This window comes from Nicotiana sylvestris, chromosome 2 (assembly GCF_000393655.2).
Source record: "Nicotiana sylvestris chromosome 2, ASM39365v2, whole genome shotgun sequence".
Taxonomy (NCBI): domain Eukaryota; kingdom Viridiplantae; phylum Streptophyta; class Magnoliopsida; order Solanales; family Solanaceae; genus Nicotiana; species Nicotiana sylvestris.
Genome location: NC_091058.1, coordinates 19,573,191 through 19,596,997, shown reverse-complemented (window position 1 = coordinate 19,596,997; position 23,807 = coordinate 19,573,191). Strand labels below are relative to the sequence as shown.

At 35.9% G+C, this 23,807-nt stretch overlaps 1 protein-coding gene across 1 annotated transcript; it reads right to left on the bottom strand.

Moving 5' to 3' along the window:
- Nucleotides 1–10,779: 10,779 nt before the first annotated feature.
- Nucleotides 10,780–12,048, bottom strand: LOC104231516 (probable F-box protein At4g22030). Its single transcript, XM_009784529.2, has one exon. The coding sequence runs from the start codon at nucleotides 12,046–12,048 to the stop codon at nucleotides 10,780–10,782; it is 1,269 nt and encodes a 422-aa protein (XP_009782831.1).
- Between the last annotated feature and the right edge of the window lie 11,759 nt (nucleotides 12,049–23,807).

Here is a 23,807-nt window from a genome sequence, read left to right as displayed (position 1 = left end):
CTTTAACATGCTGTTAATAGATTTGGCCCTATCATCGATGACCAAATGTCCACCAAACTTCTTCCACATTCTATTATCTGCTTTCCCATTCAGAAATACATGTTAAAGAGTTTCCCTCTTTGGAACATTTCAACAGACACACTCAGATACAACATTGCTTCCAAACATTCCCATAGTGTCATCAAAGGGCAGCTTCTTTTGTATCAATCTCCAAGCCAAAAATGATAATTTAAAAGGGAGCTTTGGATGACATACCTTATGCCTAAATGGATCCTTCTGCCTTGGAATGTTAGTGAGGGAATGAGTCGACTTGGTTGAGAATTGCCTGTCTGCTGAAGGGTCCCAAACATCACAGTCTTTTGCATTTGGGTCACCAATCTTTACTTTGAATATTTGGCTAACAAATCGTTCAGGTATGATCTCTACTAGCTTCATAACATTTCATTTTCTCTCTTATATGTAGTCTCCTACCTTATCTTTAGCAAACTTTGCTTGACATGGGATTAGGTGAGCCAGTGCCCCATTTCTTGTCCAGTTATCCCACCACAAATTGTTGTTTCCCATTTGAATTTTTCAAGTCAAATTATGTTTTGCTTTCCTCTTGATCTGCATCATCTTTCCCCATGAATGGGATTGTTTTGAGCTGCTAGCCTTAGCAATAGGATGAACTCTTGAACAATACTTTGCTTTCAAGAATGATGCCCATAGAGAATCTTCAATTCTGAATTTCTACCAGCTTTTGCAAGCAAATGAGTCGCTTATTGCTTCCACTCTCTTCATTCCAATTCCTCCTTCATATTTTGGGTAGCACAGGTTTTCCCAAATAGACCAATGATAGCTTTTCTTTTCATTGCTTGTACCCCAAAAGAATCTCGCTGGGTACATTTCTATTAATTTTAGTGTACTCTTAGGTGGGTTCATTACTACTAGAGTATATGTTGGAAGTGATTGGAGCACATGTTTGATTAATATGGCCTTTCGTCCACTGGATAGTAGCTTGCATTTCCAACCATAGATTCTTTTAATGATCTTGGTGAGGAGATCATCAAAGTAACTTAGCTTTTTTCTTCTTATATATAAGGGGCAGCCCAAATAATAGAAAGGAAATTGCTTATGCTTGTAACCAGTCTTGTCTATCATCCTGTTAGCCCTGGAAATAGATACCTTTGGAGATGTGCAAAAGACGCTTTTGTCTTCGTTAACTTTCTACCTAGAACTCCTCTCATAGAGCCTAATCTGCTTCACTACAAGTCTTATCGTCTTACTCTTTCCTCCAGAAAAGATAACCATGTCATCTTCGTAGGCCAGGTGATTGATTCTGGGTCCTCTATTGTTCATAGAGAAAGGAACAAACCTCTGGTCATCATAAAGTTTATTCAATAATCTCAAAAATACCTCAGATCTTATGATAAACAGAGCTGGATAAAGAGGATATCCTTGTTTCAATCCTTGAAGAAATCCCTCCTAGTGCCATTAACAATTATCGAGTACCATACCTCTGAAATCAATCTGCCAATAGCCTCGGTCCACCAGCTGGAGAAGCCAAAATTTCTAAAGACAGATAACAAGAACTCCCAAGATACTCTGTTATACGCCTTTGCCATATCTAGCCTTATCACCATATTTCCCCTTGTGTTAGGTTCTGATATTCCATGGATTATTTCTTGAGCAAGTAATACATTATCAGTGATTAGCCGACCCTTCACAAATCCACTTTGATTCTCTGAGATTAGTTTAGGAAGTAATGGATTTAGTCTTCTAGCCAATATTTTAGAGATGATCTTAGCCGAGAAGTTACTCAAACTTATTGGTCTAAAATCAGCAAATGTAGTTGGAGAATCCACTTTTGATATTAAGACCAAGCATGTGTGTGAGTAGAATCTTGTAAGCTTATTGCCATTGAAGAAGCTCTTCATAAATTCTATGACATCAGTAGCAATAATAGACCAACACTTGTGGTAAAATGTATCATTGAATCCATCTAGGCTTGCTAAACTTGTTGGACTCATATCTAGGACTGCTTCTCTAACCTCATCTCCACTTACCATTTGTGATAGTAAGTCATTGTCTTCCCTGGTTATAGATTATGTGATGCAGCTGTGTGATGACCTAAAAAGTAATCACTTATTTGTAAAATAAATTCTGCATTTCAAGGCCTTAAAAACCTCTTTCAGCATCACCTCGATTTGTGTATACAGTCCGGGCGCGTAGCCGGAAAACTATTATGTGAAAATCTGTGAAAATATTGAAATTTTGACTTAAAATGCATTTAAGTTGACTTCGGTCAACATTTTAGGTAAGCGGATCTGGACCTGTGATTTGACAGTCTCGGAGGGTCCGTGAAAAAATATGGGACTTGGGCGTATGCCCGGAATTGAATTTCGAGGTCCCAAGCCCGAGAAATGAATTTTTTAAAGAAAATTATTTTCTGAAAATTTCTATGAGTTTTGGAAATGAAATGCATTCAGAATTTGATGGTATCGGGTCCGTATTCTGGTTTTGAAGCCTAGTACAAGTCTTATATGTGGAATAAGATAAGTCTGTAAATTTGGTAAGAAACGGATGTCATTTGACGTGATTCGGACCTTAAATGCAAAACTTCATGTTTTAAGAAGTTTTGAAATATTTCATTGATTTTGAGGTTTAATTCGTTGTTTAAGGGGTTATTTTGGCGATTTGATTGCACGGATATGTTCATATGATGTTTTTGAGTTAGTGTGCCTGTTTGGGTTGGAGCCCTGAGGGCCTGAGTGAGTTTCGGATGGGTTTCGGAAGGTTTTGAACTCATAAAAAGTTGTAGGTTGTTCAATTTCTGATGTTCTGGTATGTCCTTCTTCGCGTTCGCGGGAGGACCCTCACGAACGCGATGAGTTAGTCAGGCTGAAGGAGATTTCATTCTATGAGAACGCGAAACCCAGGTCACGAACGCGAAGCTTTGGGGGTTTTCCCTTCGCGAACGTGGGCTTGGTAACACGAATGCGAAGGCATACGGGCCTGGGCAGGGGGAGGGGTATTTTACCCTACGCGAACGCGTCCACACGAACGTGAAGGCTCTGGGGGCTGAAGCTCCATGAAGGTGATCCTTGTGTCGCGAACGTGATGGTTTATTTGCCCTGACCCATCGCGAACACGACAGGCCTGTCGCGAACGCGATGAAGGCCTGTCCAGTGATTTTAAAATAGAACCAAAACGGGATTTAGCCAAAAATTCATTACTTCTTCTTCCAAACTCCAAATTGGGCGATTTTTGAAACGAGATTTCACCACAAATTTATAGGTATGCAATCTTAGACTCATTTTCTTCAATTTCCATTAGCACCCATTAGATTTCTAGGCTTAAATCATGTTCTTAAGCGTAGAAAATTAGGGATTTGGGTAGAGTTAGGGCTTTTTGTATAATTGTGATTTAAACCTCGTTTTGAGGTCAAATTTTGGAACTAATTATATATTCGGGATTGAGGGTGAATGGGTGATCGGGTTTTGGTCCGAACCTCGTGTTTTGACCAAGCGGACCCGGGGTCAATTTTTGACTTTTTGGGAAGAATGATAGGAAAGCTATAATTAAGCATTGGAATTAGATTGTTTAGGTTTATTGATGTTATTAAATCGATTATGTCTAGATACAATTGATTTGGAGCCGAATTCAAAAGGAAAAGCGATGTTTGAGGCTTGAGTTGGCCGTGGAAGTTCGAGGTAAGTGTTTGGTCTAACCTTAGCTTGAGAGATTAGGAGTTGTGTCCTATTTGCTACTTGTTTCTTGTTGAGTACGACGTATAGGCATGGTGACGAGTATCTATACGTTGGTGTCGAGCATGACGGTGAGTCTTGAATTGTAATTTATTGTGTTCTTAAATAATACTACGGATGCTTAAGTTGATGACTCTCTGTATTGAGAAAGGATCGTGATTATTCTCGTGGCAATTACTTATGACTGAGTATTGATGTTAGATGAGGTAGTTAGATATTGGAACAAGTTTGGTTATAGTTGTTTCTCGTTGCCGGGATGTTGTTACTTATACTGTCGATTCCCTTGTCGGGATAGTGTAGTCCTTTATTGATCCCTTGTCGGGACTCTTGCTATGATTGTTGTTGATTGTATATGTGGATCGGGTTTCATGCCTCAACAATGATATATTTGGATCGGTTTGCACGCTGCAACAATGAGATATTTGGATCGGGTTGCACGCCGCAACAATGATATATTTGGATCGGGTATCACGCCGCAACAATGATATATTTGGATCGGGTTGCACGCCGCAACAATATTATGTATGTTTCTGGTTGCATGCCGCAACAATGATAAATGATATAGATCGGGTTGTGCGCCGCAACAGTGTTGATATATATTGGGATCGGGTTGCGCACCGCAACAATTGCTGATACAAAGTGTTTATAGACTGGATACAAATTTCTTATTGTTTTGCTGTGAAATCTAAGCTGTTCTTATGTTGTTACTCTTGATTTATTGTTGATATTGGTATACCCCGCAGCATGTACCCCCTCCCATATTTACTTGTTTATTTCTATTTTATTTTCTGTTGTATATTATATATCTGCACAGGTTATTTGGTAGTCTGGTCCTAGTCTCGTCACTACTTTGCCGAAGTTAGGCTAGGCACTTACCAGCACATAAGGTCAGATTGTGCTGATACTACACTCTGCACTATGTGCAGATCCCGGAGCAGCTCTTGGACCATAGCATTTGGGTGGTTGCCTTCAGTCCAGCTAGAGATCCCGAGGTAGTCCTGCAGACGTCCGCATGCCCGACGTTCTCTTCTATCTTATTATGTGCTCTGTTTTCACTTGTATCTGAGATAAATTATACTTCCTTTTTCAGAAACTTGTATGTAGTACTCATATACAGTCCGTGATATTGTGACACCGGATTCCTGGTAGAGACGTATGTTGGCATTTAGTACTGGTTTTGGTTATTTTATTAGTTTAAGTCTTCCGCTTATTTTATTTATCATTAACATTCAATGTTGATTACCTGTTAATCTCAATTGTTAAAAAGGGGTAAAATGAAAGGGTTAGTGATTCTTCATTTGCACGGCTTGCCTAGCTTCTACGAGTAGACGTTATTACGACTTCCGAGGGTGGGAAATCCGGGTCGTGACAAGCTGATTACATCCCTATTTACAACAGTAGCATTGAGATTAAACATGGACTCAAAATGTCAAACAACAGCCTTGGATATCTTTTCATCCCCTTGAATCCATCTTCCTCTATGATTCTTCACTTTGTGGAGTTGTAATCTTCTTCTTCTATCCTTGATAGCATTGTGAAAGTATCTATTATTGCAGTCTCCTTCCTCGAACTATTTTATTTGGGATTTTAGCTTGAGCATTAATTCTTGCATTACCATCCATCGTACATATTCTGCTTGAGCTTTGTTCAATTCTGTTCTGGATTGTTCTGTGTTGTTGCTTTGATCCAGCTCTTCCAGCTTTTGTACCACTCTTTCCCATGCATCCACATTTTTATACACATCCCCAATGACTTCTTTAAACCATATACTAAGTCTCCTACCCAGTGCTTTTAGTTTCTGGTAAAGTCTCCACACAGGATTTCCAGCCACTTGTCTATCCCATACCTCTTGGACTAATTCATAGAATCCTGGTTGATCAACCCAGAAGTCTAAAAATTTGAAGTACTTAATATGGTTAACTAGGTCCTCTTTATGTTTCACTAGCAAAGGTCTATGGTCTAATCCTGATCTACTAAGATGCCTCACTACTGTATTCTGGAATTTATGAATCCATGAATCATTAGTGAGGACTCTATCGAGCATTTTCCATACTCTTTTCTTGGGATACCAATTACTACACCAGGTATATGTAGATCCAACATATCATGTATCTGACACCCCGCAAAGGTCAAGACATTCTGCAAAATCATAACTTTTTGAAGCTCTATGTGGCCTGCCTCCCAGCTTTTCGCAGTGTTCCAAAATAACATTGAAGTCACCCCCTATACACCATGCACCATCAACTTATGATTATGTATTCACCAAACTTTCCCACAAGTCTTTCCTTTCCCCAGCAGTACACTTTGCATAAACAACAGTTATGAAGATCCCATCATCTTCATTTTTTGATTCAAATCGTAGAGTCATTTGTTGATCATCCATGCTTATCACATTGGCATTCACATATTCTGACCAAAAATACCATATTTTTCCAATCTCGTTAGACATACAGTGTTCAAACTCAGGAACCTTTTGTATCCCTCTTTTTTTTGTTTGTGAACAAATGGTTCAAAGATCGCAACAAACTAAATCTTATTTTTCTTTACTAAGTTTTTAAGCCTATGATTGGCTTTTTGAGACCTCATTCCCCTAATATTCCAAAATATTGCACTGATCATCAATCAGTTAGGATTGTTGGCCTTATGTCCTCCCCTCAGAATGAGGTTTGGATTTAAGTTTCCTTCTTTTTCCACTTTTCTTGCATCTGCTTCTGCTTCTGCCTCTACTTCTTCCTCTAAGGGACAACCCTTTATTATCCTCCACCTGTTTTAGGTGTTTTTGGAAGCTGTCTTCTTGCTCAACAATTAGGTTGTCTACTTGTTCGTCTTTCGAGCTATTAGAAGCCTCCTCCTCAAGTTGCTTCAAACAGTCATCATTCAATGTTTGTATAACCATCTCGTTTGTATTTTGGAAAGCCATCTAATGCTTCCGCAGATCCACCACCAGCTGAATACCCAGCTAATTATTAATTCGGACCTTAGGCTTGACGACTCCAATATAGACTCTTCTACCCTTCGAGTGTTGCTGCCGAATTTTTCAGTACAGGCCTGCTTTGTTTTTCCCTGTACTTCAGAGCTAGTTTGTGGTATCTCATTTGTCTTCTTCTCCACATTGTATATATTATTAGAGGTCTCCATTTTGTGAGTTGTAGCCTCCATTTGGCCCTTTTCTTGCCCAGCATGCCCCCCCAGGTGAGGTTCTCTATGATCATTTGCTTTGCCTTATTTTTGTTCTCTATCAGCTTTCTTGTCCCCGGTTTGAAAGTCACATTTGGTTTCTTTTTAGCAGTCTTCTTTGCACTTTCATTCCTCTTCTTCTTCCTTCTTGTTTTCTTCCTCATTGTGTTATCTTCTTCTGTGCTATCTATCTTTTCTGTGATGGGTGTTTGCGCTCTCAAGTTTGTATTCATTTTTGTCATATTGTTTTTCATTAGTTTCATTAACTTCCCTCCCTCCCTGTCCTTTCCTTTGTTCTGTTCCAACTGCTCCTCAGCTACTTGCCTCGTCTCCTGGAATAATTATCTGTTGAGTAGCTTGTTGTGGCTTACCCTTTTCTTTGTTCCTCTTGTCTGCCTCTTCATTGCCCTCTTGTGATTTTTTTTGCCATTCTTTATATCTCCCTCTGTCTGTTTCTTCTTCTCCAAAACCATGCATTCGATCAATGAATGCTCGAGCTTTTTACAGTGCCTACGGTACTTAGGAACTCCTTCGTACTCCACCATTTGTGTAAAGCCACTCAATGGAGAGTCATCATCTTCTAAACCTACCCAGACACTAGTTAGCAATAACTTCAATAGATCAACCTCCACTCTAACCTTCGCCATACTAAGACGGGTCCTGCAGGCAGTAGCTATGTCCATCCCTAATGAAATTCCAACTGCATTGGCTACCTGCTTGACATAGTGTCAAGTGTGCATGTGAAATGGAAGCTGAGGTAATAAAATCCAAACTGGGACAATTGGGATGTTTTCTTCTGGTTTAAAGTCTGGCGTCCATTTCTGGAGCCACATTTGACGGCCTTCAATTTCAATAACCCTCCTGAATCATATTGTATTGACATCCTCATGGTTGGAAAAATCCAGGAACACATTGTGATTATCATAGATTCCAATTTTCACCGATCCCTTTAGGGCGAATTTCTCCGCAAATCTCGATCTAATTTTCTCAATTTGTGGTCTGATTTTGATAAATCTTCCCACAATGGTTCTTCTACATTCCTCCTCCATAACTCCATAATAGTCCTTTGCTTTGAAGATTATAGCAGGTATTCCATTATGTGTTGTCTTCCTTGCAGATACAGCTTTACATCCCCGGCTAGAGGATGACGCCGTTGTAGGAGGAGATGTGGTCACTCTAGTGGCATATGAGATCTTCCCTGTGATTCCATCCAGAGGCTGAATCGGCGCTTCTAGGGGTTTCGTTTGGGCTGCCGAACGCGTCGTATTAGCGCGGTCCAGTGGCTCCATGGGGAGGGATATTTAGGTTGTAAACGATGGTCTTTTGGATGAGATTTTATCGGGTGCGTGAGGCGCGTTCTAAACTAACTACTACTAACAAACTTGCATCTCTCATATGCATGATTTATTACTAGATTGTGAGTTTATGGGATGTCGCATATGATTATGCTTTATGTTTTTTTTCCGCTGCTACGACAAACTTTTTTGATAACACTTTGAATTACCATTGATAATAAACGATAAGAGTACACCTATTAAACACCTCGACCCTAAAACTCTTCATCTAGAGAGCTTCGGATCAGGCCTTAGAAAATCACTAGTTACACATCAACCTTTGTATCAGTACACACATCTCTTATATATTATTATATATAACTTGGGAAAATATTCGCGCTTCGTGCGATTATAAAAGTTTCTCGTAGTAATAATAAAATTAATATTTTAATATATGAACACTATAAATAGCCAAAAGTTCAATGGTATATTTTCAATGTACTTAAATATTTATTTAAAAAAATTCCGTTTTGAGCCCTTGATTTGTCAATTTACCATTGCATTTGTTTTCTTTTGAAAAGGAAAAAGTGTTCCTTTATTTCCAAACTTTGACATAATTTTTGGAACTCCATCTTTATTTTATAAATATTTGATTATATTTTTACTACTTATATAAGTGTAATTGTTGACATACATTTACATAAAAAGTATTTTTTATATATAAATGTGCATATATCTTATTACTTTTTTCTTGAAAGTTTTTAAAAATAATTAATTTAATTAAGTGTGTCTTATCTAACAAATTTGATATGTTAGAAATTCCAATTTGATTTATATAATATTATTAAACACAAGAAAATAAGCAATCCATATAAATATAAGAAAGTTTCAAACCCCTTTTACTTTTTTTTTTCTTTTTCATGAATAAACAATCTTGAAATTGTAATAATATGAATTACTCTATTTGGTATTTGCAATTCAATTCTAATCATAACCACTTAATAATTCATCTCGAGATTTCTATGAACTTTTGGAATATTCATCAAAAAAACCTTTTTGAAAATTTCATAAATTCAAAATATTCACAACAAGATCAAGCATAAAATAATGTCTTTCTCAAAGTCGAATTGATCAAGAGACGTCTTCCTCATGATCAAATGAATTGCAGTCGGTCACTTCTTGTGGAGCATAAGCCGGAGAGCACGATTGATTAATAAGATTACTCTTTTTCTATTAAAAAAACTAAAGAATAATTACATAGGCTAAAATAGGAAGAAACGATGAAAGATGAGAAGCCTATTTCATACACTCATAGCTTTTTCTTTCAAATTTTCAATGCATATGTAGACAACGTGTATAGAATAAGATTTTTTGGTTATTCTAAATTGTAGATCTTACACTTGTTTAAGTATTCATTCACAAGTAACATACATCTATATATAGATCTTACACTTGTTTAAGACACAATAAATGCATGATATTATTTACTCTACTAATTAGAGATACTCTTTTGATTTAATTTTCTTCATATTTCTTTGTTTTCTTTCTTACATCTTTATCACCCGCCACTAATTTGGATAAATTTGTAATAACTGCTTTAAATATAGGCAAATCTCCTTTTCTTCCACAGGAAAAACATCCTAATAATACTCTATCATCTCAGAAAATATATTTTTATCATGCACAACATGTACAACCTTCTTCCATATAGAACTCATAACAAAGAAAAGTAGAGTAACCATATAGTCTGAAAATTCAACTGAAAGACTAAAGAGATGGTAGAATAGCAAAGTACAGAGAAAAAAAAATCTTCTTACGAGATACGATATTATACAATCTTATTACCGATCACATGTAACAACACTAAGAATGTTGTGAGGAAAATACACCGTTGCTAAATCTCCCCTCTGATTTTAGCATTTTGATCAGATCTCTCCTCTACCTCAAATTTAATTTCTCGCAATTTTCATGCTCTCATCCAGATCTTGTTCATCTGGATTGTGAGACCGATTTTTGCTTCAGTAATTTCAAGAAGAATGCCACTTCCTAATGAGAGCTATGACTTATAAGAAAATATTGACAGAATAGTTATTAATGTTCATAATTATCATTTATTCCCCATTTAAAACCTACCATGAAAATTGTTATTACAAAAAGCATAACGTTTTTTGGTATAAATATTAGTAGAACTTTTGGGTGTTAGAAACTTTTGAGCTTCTTCAACTTTTGATTTCTTCTGCCACATCACCTTGCCAATTCCCAGCTTTATATAAATATATAGATGTATATAAGTTCAATTATTATATATTATTATTCGTATATGCATTGAGTTATGAACGTTGATTCGCTTAGTGTGTAGTCACTCGCTACACGACCTCTTGTGTTTGGGTTGTGACAGATAGGATTTGATAAGGAATATCTATGCTTAGCTTCATTGTTCAAGAAATTTCAAGAATTAATCAATACATTAGTAAGAGATGCTAATAGCATACACAGTATTCAAACGATTAACTAGTTAAAGAATATAAATTTAAAAAGATTAAAGAATATGTTCCACTACTACTACAAAAATATGTAAAACATCAGAAAAGCTTGCTTGCAAACTCGTCCAAATCATCAGCTTTCAATGAAGAAGAAGCAGCAAGATTTCTTAGATCTGATAAGCTCCTCCCTAACTTCAAAGCCACCTTCATTTCAAACACTTCACCATTTTCTCTTCTTTCAATGTCTGTTTCCCTCAAGTTTGATTCAATTGATTGTTGCATGTACTCGAAGAAACCAGCGTTACTCCTGTACATTTCGAATACCATTCCAACTTGTCCCCCATGCTCAACCATGTTAACAACGCTTGCTAATGCGCCACCAACAATTCCCAGCATGGCTGCCCAAGATCCATGAGAAGGAGAAGAATCTACAAATGCAGAGCCAATCGCTGCTAGGCCTGTGAGTAAAGGACCAGAGATGGCTAAAAACTTGTTCAATTTTATGGCCTTTTTACCCAGCCTAATATATTCTTCTTGGTCCTTTCTGCCCAACACACCCATTATTTCTTTCATATCCTCCTCCAATTTTCTGCTCCAGTCATTTCCATTGCCGCTGACCCTTTTGGGTTGTCTTTGACGCTGTTGGGGCCACCAAACAGCAGGTTGAACAGAAGACGGAAATTTGTCAAGCATTACTCCAAGAAGAGGAAGTGGGTAGGCCTTGTCAAGAGCCAATACTTTGTCCATCGTTCCTTTGACATCAATATCAGAAGGGTGACCGATTGATAAAGTTGTTTCGATTTGGTTATAGAAATCTTGAAACAGCCTTGTTGCCTTTCTTTGTTCTTCAGCAAGCTGGGATGGTTGAATCTTGTTCATGATAATCAACATGCCAGTAGCAGCCAAATACAACAAAGTAGAAGACATTTTTAGTCCCAAAACAGAATCACCACTAATAGCTGCAACTCCAACCATTGTAGCAGCAGCTAGAATTATGCCATTAATGGATGTCAAAAGCATACTGTTCCACTGGCTTCTTTGCTCCCCTATATTCCTGTGCATCTCTACTCTATCTGCAACTGCCTCCTTGATTGCGTAAAGCTTCTCTACAGCAAGCATATCAGGATCATTAATCATGTCACCTCTTTTTGAAGGGGAGTTAATAAGTTGTTTCTCAATTGTGTTGAAGTTGAGCTGTTCATGCTCTGATATTCCTCTTCTTTGAATTAGTCTAGGGAGGGAGATTTTATTCGTCCGAATATTGGGAATATTGATCTTTGCTGTAATATTTGTTCCTCTTCGGAAAGATGAAGATGAGGAAGCAGAACAAAATGAGCTCAAGATACTTGAAGCTTGAAGGGTTGCCATATATAAATTTCTATAAAAAAAATTTATATGTATATATTGGTCTATGCTGGAAAAGAATAAGTGTTTTTTTCTCTTTTCTTTTGATTATGCTGGGGGTTATGATGAATGCTTCGAATTAGTAATGTGTTTGTGATTATTATGGCAAAGGAAGGGTTTGGAGATGGCATATATATATATATATATATATATATATATATAAAAGGAGAGTTGACGAACGGAAATAGTACGAGTAGTATATTATTTTCAGCAGTTGAATTGAATGAAAGTACATGGCTAAGATTATTATTATTTTTTGGCTTCGAATTTTGGTGACCTGGGGCGTGCAGTCACAAACTTTGATATTGTCGCTGTTTCAGGTATAATTGGCTGCTTTGACATTGACTTTCAACCTAAACTTTTGTAGGGTATGAATTTTGAAACGACCAACCAAGCGGTTTTCATTCTCCTTTTCCATCCTTTGAAAACTAAGTCTTTTTGGAATGATATCTTCAAACCCAATAAAACAGTTACTATTCCTAAACATAGAATAAATATTCTAGTGATCTAGTCGTATTAATATATGTACTTTATCTATGCTTTCTAGGAGTATTCTAACCCTATCAGAGATTCTTGCACTTGTTATTTTTTTGTAATGTTAAATGGAGGATATTTTTAGTAAGAATTATATAGTTGGTCCTAACTTATTTGGGGCTGAGCCATAGTAAATATTGTTATTCGTTTGAACTTCGGTTATTTCATTTTTATATGCTGCAAATTAAAACGTAAAACAATTTTTGAATTTGGATCATATTTTTTCATTTTAGTTTGGTACCTTGGGTATTATCATATTATATTATGGGCGCTTTGTCCCTAAGTACGCATGTAATATTTTCTTGTATATATCCCTACTTATCTCACTTTCTTCTAAATGGAAAATTACACACATTTGAAAGAGCACAAGAAATATAATTCAACTTGTTCCCCAACAAAAAGTATTGCTAGAATACATTATTTATATATTTAATTTTTGTCATAGTAATATGTTTCTGAGCACCCAAATTGGAACGAAAAGAGCATGTCATGTCTTTGTCATGCTTGCTTGTGCAAACGCCATGCATTCCTACAAATTCTGCGCATATAACTTGACAAAGATGAGAGCGATTTCAAACAAAATGCAAGCAATGTTGAAGTTTCATTCTACCTACTATTGCTGGCGCATATCGTACGTACTGCTATAATTTCTGCTAATATCGTCCAAAATAGATGTCAGTATGTCGAAAAAATGAAAAACAAAAGTTGAGAATTTCTTTTTAATACTACTAACTAAATGGAAGAAGCTGGGAATATTGAATTGGGGATATGGAAACAGTCGTTGGCCAGTATTATGTCAAATATTAATTAAACACAAATGATTATTGAAGTCATAAAAGCTACGTAACAACAGGCGTTAGCTATGCGAGGATGTAATATTGACTAATAGCTTTGCTGTGGAATTGCGGTACAAGTCATTTACCATCTTAACCGGTAAATACAGAACATTTATCGTCTTTTGACTTCCATTTTCGAAATACATATAACTGCAAAGTCAAGTTTGTTTTTTGTAGTATTATGATATCAACATAGCATTTGCTAGAGGAGTAATGAATCCCCAATTTCACCGGCGTCATTTTTCATCTTTCACTGGAAGATGGAGGGATATTCTTAATGTTGTGAGACCTTTTGTTAAAAATTATTATTTGTGGCTTGAATTATTTTCTTATATTTTTAGGAAACTCATAGTCCCTATAGGTTTAGGTAAACCCATTATCCTAATAGATTTGGAAAAGGAAAATTTATAGTCCTTGTCAAATTGGGAAACCTTTCTCATATATGTTTGGGACCTTTTGGGATCTATATATAGGGATTGTAGTTGAGGACTCTATAGATTGTATAGTGTTTTTCTTCTCATTCATAGTGGAAAACTCTCTCTTCTTTTGCCCCGAGGATTAGGCTTAGCCGAACCTCATTAAATCCTTGTGTTGATTTTTCTTCTCTATTTGCTTTGTGTGAGATTGTGTGCTAGTTAACCCACGATATTCCGCAACAATTAGTATCAGAACAAGGTTCGAATTTCTACACATAATTTATGGTTAAGATGTCTTCATCATCTTCAACAAAGTATGAAGTAGAGGAATTTGACGGAGGTTCCAGTTTCAGTCTATGGAAGATTAGGATGAAATCGTCCCTGGTGTTACAAGGATTATGGAAAGCAATTGATGAGGATTTTCCTAAAAATATGAAAGAGACAAAGAAGGAAGACCTGAAGGAGAGGGCTTTGAGTGCGATCTTCATGAGCGTTACAGATAGCGTTCTTCGGGAAATTGCTGAAGAAACTTCTGCAGCAACGGCATGGAAGAAGCTGGAAGATCTGTATTCTAAGAGATCACTGACAAACTGTCTCTACCTGAAAAAGAGGTTATACAATCTCCGTATGAACGAAGGTACACCTGTTAAAACTCACCTTGATGAGTTTAAATCAAATATAATGGACCTGAAGAATGTGGATATCAAAATTGAGAGTGAGAATCAGGCCTTGATTGTGTTATGTTCTTTACTACAGTTTTATGATACTTTTGCCGATACACTGCTATATAGGAAAGATAGCATTTCACTAGAAGATGTTAGTAATGTACTAAAATCTAAAGAGTTGAAAAGGAGCTTTCCAGACAACAGAATTGAGGGCGAGGGTCTTGTGATTAGAGGAAGAACACAACAAAAGGACTTTAACAGGAAAAAGTCAACCGTATGATCAAAGTCTAGAGCAAGGAAGCAAAACTGTTATGAGTGCGGGGAGCAAGGTCACTACAAGAGAGATTGTCCTAAGCTGAAGGAGAAAAGAGGGAAGCAAAAAATAGATAATTCGGCAAATATTGTTGACACTTGCAATAATTCTGATGATAGGGGAAAGTTTGTGCTGTGAGTTCTAGTCATGGGCAAAATTCTTGGGTTCTTGATTCTGGTGATACTTTCCACATGTGTCCACATAAGAATTGGTTTGCAACTTACAAACAAATGAGTGGGACTATCTATATGGGAGATGATAATCCATTACCAGTAGAGGGGGTTGGTAACATCAAATTGAGAATGTTCGACGGAATTATCAGAAACAATGAGTGTTGGCATGTTCCTCGGATAAAGAGAAATTTGATTTCTCTTTCGACTTTGGATGATCAAGGGTATAAATTTCACTCCGAGAATGGAATACTTAAAGTGTATAAAGGCTCCATGGTACTCATGAAGGGAAAACTACATTCTAAATTGTATCATCTTCAGGCCAGTGTAGTTGAAGGGGAAGCTGCTGTAGCTTCTGGGAAAAGTGATCTGAATTAGTCTCAGTTGTGGCACTTGCGACTTGGTCATATGAGTGATAATGGATTGTCTTTGTTGAGTAAGCAGAATTTGTTGAATGGGTACAAAAATCAAGTTTTGAATTTTTGTGAGTATTGTGTGTTTGGTAAACAGACAAGGGTAAAGTTCATCAAGAAGACCGAGCACAAGACCAGAGACAAGTTAGATTATATACACTCTAATTTGTGGGGTCCAAACAGAGTTCCCTCCAAAAGTGGTGCCAAGTATTTTATGACTTTGATTGATGATTACTCAAGGATGATGTGGGTGTATTTTCTGAAAACAAAAGATGAGGCATTTTCGACATTTGTTAAATGGAAGACGATGGTTGAGAGGCAGACGGAAAGAAAAGTTAAGCGTCTTCGAACTGACAATGGGTTGGAATTTCGCAATTCTGAGTTCGATAATTTCTGCAACAGGGAGGGCATAGTGAGACACCGCACTTATTTTGGAACACCACAACAAAATGGTGTTGCAGAACGTATGAATAGAATGCTTTATGATAGGGCACGAAACATGCTTTCACAGTCATGTATTAGCAAAGCTTTTTGGGCTGAAGCAATCAATACAGCTTGTTATTTGGTCAATAGATCTCCATCCACAGCTATTGAGTTCAAAACTCCTTTTGAGGTATGGTCCGGTTCGCCTGCTGATTATTCAAATTTAAGGATATTTGGTTGTCCTACTTATGCTCATGTGAGGGATGGAAAAATTGAGCCGAGGGCAAAGAAGTGCATATTTCTAGGGTATGCAACTGGAGTGAAAGGTTATAAGTTGTGGTGCATAGATCAAAATATTCCAGGGCTAATTATCAGTAGGGATGTAACATTCAATGAATCTGCCTCACTAGACAGTCAGAGGGAGAAGGCAATAGAAGAAACAGATTGTGGTGTCAGTGACCTCATAGAGATAGAAATTGAATCTCCACTAGCTCAGCCCAGTAGTTCTAAAGTAGAGGAAGTGGAGGAGGTGCAAAATATTGATCAATACGATAATGTTGATGCACCTGCGCAAAAACCCTATAGCATTGCAACAAGCAGAGAGAAGAGAGTGATCAATCCACCATAAAGGTTTGCAAACGTATCTGATGGTAATTTTCTTGGATATGCTAATTTTGTGGAGTTTGCTTTATTTGTTGCATAGACTATTGATGTGCTTGAGCCTAATAGCTATAAAGAAGCTATTTCTAGTCCAGAAACAGATCAGTGGGTTGGTGCTATGAGTGAAGAGATTGAGTCTCTTCATAAGAATCAGACATGAAAGCTTGTTCCATTGCCAAAGGGACAGAAGGTACTAGGCTGCAAATGGATTTTCAAAAGAAAAGAGGGCAATCCAAGGGTTAAAGTATCAAGGTACAACACAAGATTAGTAGCTAAAGGTTTTTCACATAGGGAGGGGATACATTACAATGAAGTGTTCTCTCCAGTGGTAAAGCATAGCTCTATCAGGGTCATTCTAGCTTTGGTAGCTCTTCATGACTTAGAACTAGAGCAGTTAGATGTGAAAACTACATTTTTGCATGGTGAGTTGGGTGAGCAGATTTATATAAGTCAACCCGAGGGATTCATTACTCAAGATAAGAAAAATCATGTTTGCTTGCTTAAGAAATCTTTATATGGTCTGAAATAGTCGCCTAGGCAGTGGTATAAAAGTTTTGATACATTCATGATTCAAAATGCATTTTCTCGAAGTGCATATGATAGTTTTGTGTATTACAAAAAGCTTGAAGACGGTTCTAGTGTATATTTGTTGCTATATGTGGATGACATGCTTATTGCTGCTAAAAGCATGTCACATATTACCCAATTGAAGAAGCAACTAGGTGTGGAGTTTGAGATGAAGGATTTAGGCGCTGCAAAGAAGATATTGGGGATGGAGATTACTCGTGATAGAAGGGTTGGAAAGCTGGTGTTGTCCCAACGGTCCTATATTGAGAAGGTCCTCAAGAGATTTAATATGATAGGTGCTAAATCTGTGACCATTCATTTTGCTTCCCATTTCAAGTTGTCTGCAGACATGTCACCAAAAACAAACGAGGAGATGGAACAGATGTCTAGTGTTCCATATTCGAGTGTTGTAGGTAGCATTATGTATGCTATGGTTTGCACTCGCCCTAACATTTCATATGCTATTAGTGTTGTGAGTAGATACATGGTGTGTCCTGGTAAAGAACATTGGCAGGCGGTGAAGTGGATCTTGAGATACTTGAAGGGTACTGCAGATGTAGGCTTGACTTTTTACAAAGACAAGTTGAGTGAATCCTTAGTTGGCTATGTCGATTCAGATTATGCAAGGGACTTGGATAAGAGAAGATCTCTGACAGGCTATGTTTTTACTCTTTCTGGTAGTGTCATCAGTTGGAAGGCGACGTTGCAGTCTGTCGTTGCTTTGTCTACCACAGAAGCGAGTATATGGCAATTACGGAAGTAGTTAAAGAGGCTATTTGGCTACAAGGCTTGGTAAGTGATCTTGGAATAGCTTAGAAGAAGACACAAGTTTTTTGTGACAGTCAAAGTGCCATTCATCTTACTAAGAATCAGATATTTCATGAGCGGACGAAGCATATTGAAGTCAGACATCACTTTATTCGAGACATTATATCAAAGGGGATTGTTAAAGTGGAGAAAGTGTCTACGCATGATAATCCAGTTGATATGATGACCAAGGCAGTCCCGGCCAACAAGTTTAGGCATTGCCTAGACTTAATTGGTGTGGGCAGTACTCAATAGAGCCCTTGCGAGGGCTGAGGGCAAGGTAGAGAGACGTTGTTCCTGTTGATGAAGAGAATTCAAGCCAAAGGGAAGATTTGTTATTTGTGGCTTGAATTATTTTCTTGTATTTTTAGGAAACTCATAGTTCCTATAGGTTTAGGAAAACCCATTGTCCTAAAAGATTTGGTAAAGAAAAACCTATAGTCTTTGTCAAATTGGGAAACCTTTCTCATATATGTTTGGGATCTTTTTGGGATCTATATATAGGGGTTGTAGTTGGAGATTCTATAGATTGTATTTGACGAGTGTCTGGCGTATATTATTTAAACTCGTACTCTGTCAAATTGTAGTATAGAAAGATGTCGAACCCACAGAGATTGGTTTATCTATTCTACAGACGTTTCTTGTTTTAATTACTATTTAAGAAAATCCGAAAGAGTTGAGTTATGAATTAACTAACTAAAAATGCACGAATAAAGCAATAGAAAACATTTTATTTTTCACAAATATAATAAAAAGGTGTTGGGATCTTGACTTCACTTAATATTTCTATATAGTAGAATTATTATTCTTCAATTTTTATTTCTCAAAAATGTATAAATGCCTCTCACGATTACAAATATATATTATTACTTAAGTTGAATAATTAACCGTACTCCTTTCGGTTATACAAATTAATCTTCAAACTAGTAATATTAAAGAACCAGAAATATATGATTGAACTAAAACACGCTCTTGTTAGTAAGTCCCTTTCGGTTACCCTACTTGTTATAACTGATTATTACACTATTCGCCTCTCTCGATTACAAATAAGTGTAAAATTAATTATAACATAAAAGAGATAGATGTTACTTAATAAATATTAATATTTATCAATAATACACTTAACTATATTATTTTCTTCCGCCTCTCTCGATTACAGAATTAATAAATAGTTAATATGTAATACAAGATGGATAGATGTTAATAAATTAAATAACTTCTAACTGCAAAAGCAGATAAAATTTAAATAAATTCTAGCTCAAGCATGTGAATTTGAGGAATAATATCAACTATTATATAGAAATATTAAGATCCGTCTTTCTCCCAACACAAGAAAAGTTACTCCATACTGGAGCTAATACTGCTAATGAAAATATTCTTGTCCATTAGATAAGAAAATAGAAAGAAATATTCAGAAAGAATAATTTCCCCTATTTAATTAAAAGCATGATATAGAGTAATTTTCAAAGCTAAGATTTATTAGAAACTAGAAATAAAAGACACTGTAATGACTAGATGAAAATTCAAAGAACTGAACAACTGACTGAAATGCAAAGGAAAGACTCTGAAATGGATTTTTGTTGTCTGCTGAGCTCCCCCCTCTTCTTCTTCATCGTATGCTTTTATAATCAAACCAAAACAAGTTGGTTTGGTTATAACCACTTGTTTTGGTTATGAAATATTCTTTTATTTTTTGAATCTGGTTACGGCCACTTTGTTGTGGTAGATGGATTTTATGCAGTCCGTATTTTGTCATAGCTTGTTTTCCTTTTTTTTTCTTCTACTTAAAGTTTTATTGCTTGTGCACCAATTCTTCTCGTAGCATTTCCTGCGCAATCAAATTAAATTTGTGAAAGAAACATGATAATTTTTATACTTTTGCGAGGAAAGTGATATATTAAAATCAGGTAAAATGTACTTATCAAACTCTCCCACAATTAAGCTTTTATTTGTCCTCGAGGAAATAATTTTTTTTTTTTTTTGAAATTGAGGAATAATTACACATTTACAACTTTGCGACATCTAATGACTCCACCCGAAATTTCAATTCATTTGAACTTTGTAAAACTTATTTTCTTTATATCTCCAATTTTACTCTGCAACTATCACTGTACGACATCTTCGAGTTTTAGGAAAATCAAGAATACTGACTCAATTATCTACAATAAACCATAGACTTGCCTTTATTGTCAATCGCCACTAATGTAGATCAGTGTTGACTTCAAAATCTTTTAGGACTTTTGTTAGCTTGTAATGTTAGGCTGTGGGCTGGTAGGATAAAGAATTTTTTTTTATAGTGACTTTCCTTCCTTCTGGCTTGGTTTGTTAAGCTAGATGACTTTGTTCAGCAAATAAAAATATATAGATTAGTACTGATCACGAAGAATTAAATTATTTAGCCTTCCAGTTTTCATGTATATTCTTTTTTTTAATAGAACACACACTCGTACCCATACATATACTATGTATATGTTCTTATATATGTGTATATATACATACACACTTTTTTTTTAGAAATATTCGTTGGAAACTTCACAAGTATCCAAATTCTTTTCTATCATATACCACTGCAAGCTGTCATCTCTCAAACTCGTATACCACAGTGCCAACAGTGCCAGTAAAGAAAAGGAATGGATTTTTTTTTTAAAATCAGATGTACATGTGCACTTATTGGCTTTGGGTTATAAGGTATAAATGAACAAGAAGATATTTGAAGCTCAAAATGGGATACTAAGGATAATTTTCATTTGGTAGGATAAATCAAAAGGCTCAATCGATCCAAAGATAGCCTAATTCCTTTTCTGAAATCAGCATTTTTCTAAGATTTCGCATTGACCAACAATAGAGGCAAGTTCTAGTAATTGATTATATTAATTTAAGCATGCCTTTATTTTCTTCAATCACTCAAAGTTGCACAGCAACAGACAATTTACATCAGCAAAACTGGAGGCATAAAGTAAGAAGTTTTCAGTGTTCTATGAACTTGAAATATTCATGATATGTTGTCAGAATATGATCGAAAGTCATTTACGTGTAATTTATTCCTTAAAGTCCTTAAAATATTTTTTTTTTACATATGTTTTTATAAAAAGAAGATAACAAAAATGACAATAAAATGAGTAACACCCCCCTCTCCTTTTTTTTATGCTTTTTTCTATATATTTTTTAAAAAAAATGTAGAAAACATACTAAATAACATGTATTGACACTTTCATCGCAGGTTCGGCATTTTATCACATTCCAACTAAAAGGTCAAACTATATACAAGCTATTTTTTATAGCTATCAAAAGATGTTACCTGCTTGATGAGCTCCTGACAACAAACAAATAAACAAAACAAAATAAAATAAAGATAATAATAACTTACTAGCACATAGAAGAACCAACAGGTTCGTCTATTTACAAGCCGTTTGCCATAGCTATCAAAAAGATATACCTGCTGGATGACATCGACAACAAAAAGACACCATAAAATTTTTAACAAAGGAATGATTGAGTAGAGTTCAACCATCCTTACATTTGGACTATTCATCCTCCTGGATGAACAATGTAAATGTTACTGACCACCATTTCTTGTTTCATTATTATTGAGAAAGTCAAAATCAACTTCGAAGTGTCCAATTCCATCGCGTTACAAAGGGATAGAGGGTCCCTTACCTATAAAATCAGCTGGACTTACTCTTTGTGGAACGAACATAGTCGGGGGTGCTTGCGGTATTGGTACTGAAAGCTCTGGAGTTGGAAATAATCTCGCACCTTGGAGACTGCTACTTTCTAGATCTGCAAAAGAATAATGCTGAAAACTTGAATTGTCAAAACATTTCACAGCATTGTTAACATGGCGCGTGAAAATTCCAATCATATGGACGATGGGGGAAGTGGCTGCAAATTCATTTCGCAACGTCTGATAAAGGAAAGATTGACAACTTTTAGCTTCTGCTAATTCATTTTGATTATGTGCCATACTTGCCGCTAGCCTTTCTTCACGGATTTTTTGTTCACTTTTGTAATCGTCCAATTGTTTTTTCATTTCAGCTTGTCCGTGTAGCAATTGTTTCATACAAGTCATAACATCATGTGAAGAAGCACTAGCATTCGAATTCTCTGGCTTTGCTGGACCTCGCGGAGGTTTTAAAGAATTCAAGTAACTCTGTTCTATGAGATAACCATTTCGTATTTCAGCAAGACCTTCCGTATTTACCTTAAATATTTTTGTCAGACGTGTGATTGTCGATGAAAAATGTAGGTGTTCACAATCGTCTCTAAAATGACAATTCATCATTCCATCAAAAATCATCCGCCCAACGTTAATCGGCAAATTCTTTCTAAAAGCATACAACAAAAGGACCCTTTTCAAATTATAATTTGAATTGTTCACATATGAGAATAAACGAGAACTTACGAACTTCCCCCATGTCCTTCCTATTTCTCTCATACTTGACCCTGCTAATTGTGAAGGATATTCTTCAGTTCCTGAAATTAACTTAACCCCATTTGGACATAATTTCACAACAGATTTTTTCAAAATAATTCATCCTTTCCTTCAATCTTTAACCTGGTTTCCTCATCATTAATGTCCCTTAAATTGTACATATCATTTATAATTGAAGAGTTAAAAGGTATCACTTTATTTTGAACTGTAGTGGTCCCTTCTGATTTGTTCATATTAGCATAAAATTCCAGAACTATTTCTTTAACATAAGTACCTGGGTCTTGTACAAATGATTCCTAATCCAAAGAACTGATTTGTTGCAGTATCTCCAGTGCCTTATCTCCATCTGTAGGTAAAAATTTCATCCCCCATTCCTCAACCACTTTCCTGAAACTCTCTGAGAAAATCCAATCTATAGGATCAAGATCTTGCATTTTCTTATGGACTTGCAAGCTATTTCCTGATTTAGTTCTCTTAAAAGAGGACCTTTTTTTTTGGCTAAGATTTTTTTAATTTTCTTATGAAAGGAATGAACAGAGAAAGAAAAGGTAAATACAAAAGCAATCTAATTTACATTGAAAATGACGGTGAGAAAAAAGATGTTTGTCTTTTGGTTTTACTTTCTTTTCTTTTTCTTTTTCTTTTTTGGGATAGATGAGCAAGGATGTAGGTGTCTTAATGTATTTATTGAGTTCAAAAGGTGAAAATATATGCTATCACTAACTTGATTTTCTTGATCACTGTGTGTGATTTGACAGAGGAGGTGTGACTGGTTTTGTGATATTCTCTTTTTTTTAAGAAATTTATATTTCAAATATCAATAATATTATAATTTCTATGTACAGTAGGTAAACCATGTAAAAAAATGTTATTTGGTAATCTCAGTGTAATTTATATTAACAAGGATGGTTTGATATTATTTTAATATAATATATACACACACATATATATATATAATATTCAAAAGTAAAATATATAATAGAATAATAGTGTATATTTATTTGTGGAGTTAATGAAAGATGTGACCGGTGATAGAGGTGGTTTTCTTGGAGATTGAGGTAAAAGTAAAAAAGATTTTTACCTACTTATACCATATATCAAACCTTATTACCCTCAATGTTTAAGGTTTGTGTTTAATACATTTAAGCATACCAAATTACCATTTCTATACCATAATTCAAATTAGGGATATAATTAAGGGTTCATTTATATTAGGCATAATTATAGGACTGTATCTTCCCACTTTCTCTTTCCTTTCATCTCAACTGTTCACAACACACACACAACTCACGATGCTCCTATGCTTCCTCTCTTTGATCATCCCCAATTGCCCACCACCATCGAAGAATATCATATTTTCAAATTCACAAGAAAATTTTAAATTCTTTGATCGAACCGCTTGAATCCCACTGGAAATAATAATGGCAGAGAGTTCGAAATTCTTTGACCTCTTTTTTTTGGGGCAGTGGTTGAAGGTTACTGGTTAA

Excerpts from the sequence above, each read along its gene's own strand:
- LOC104231516 (XM_009784529.2), bottom strand. The coding sequence starts at position 12,048 with ATGGCAACCCTTCAAGCTTCAAGTATCTTGAGCTCATTTTGTTCTGCT.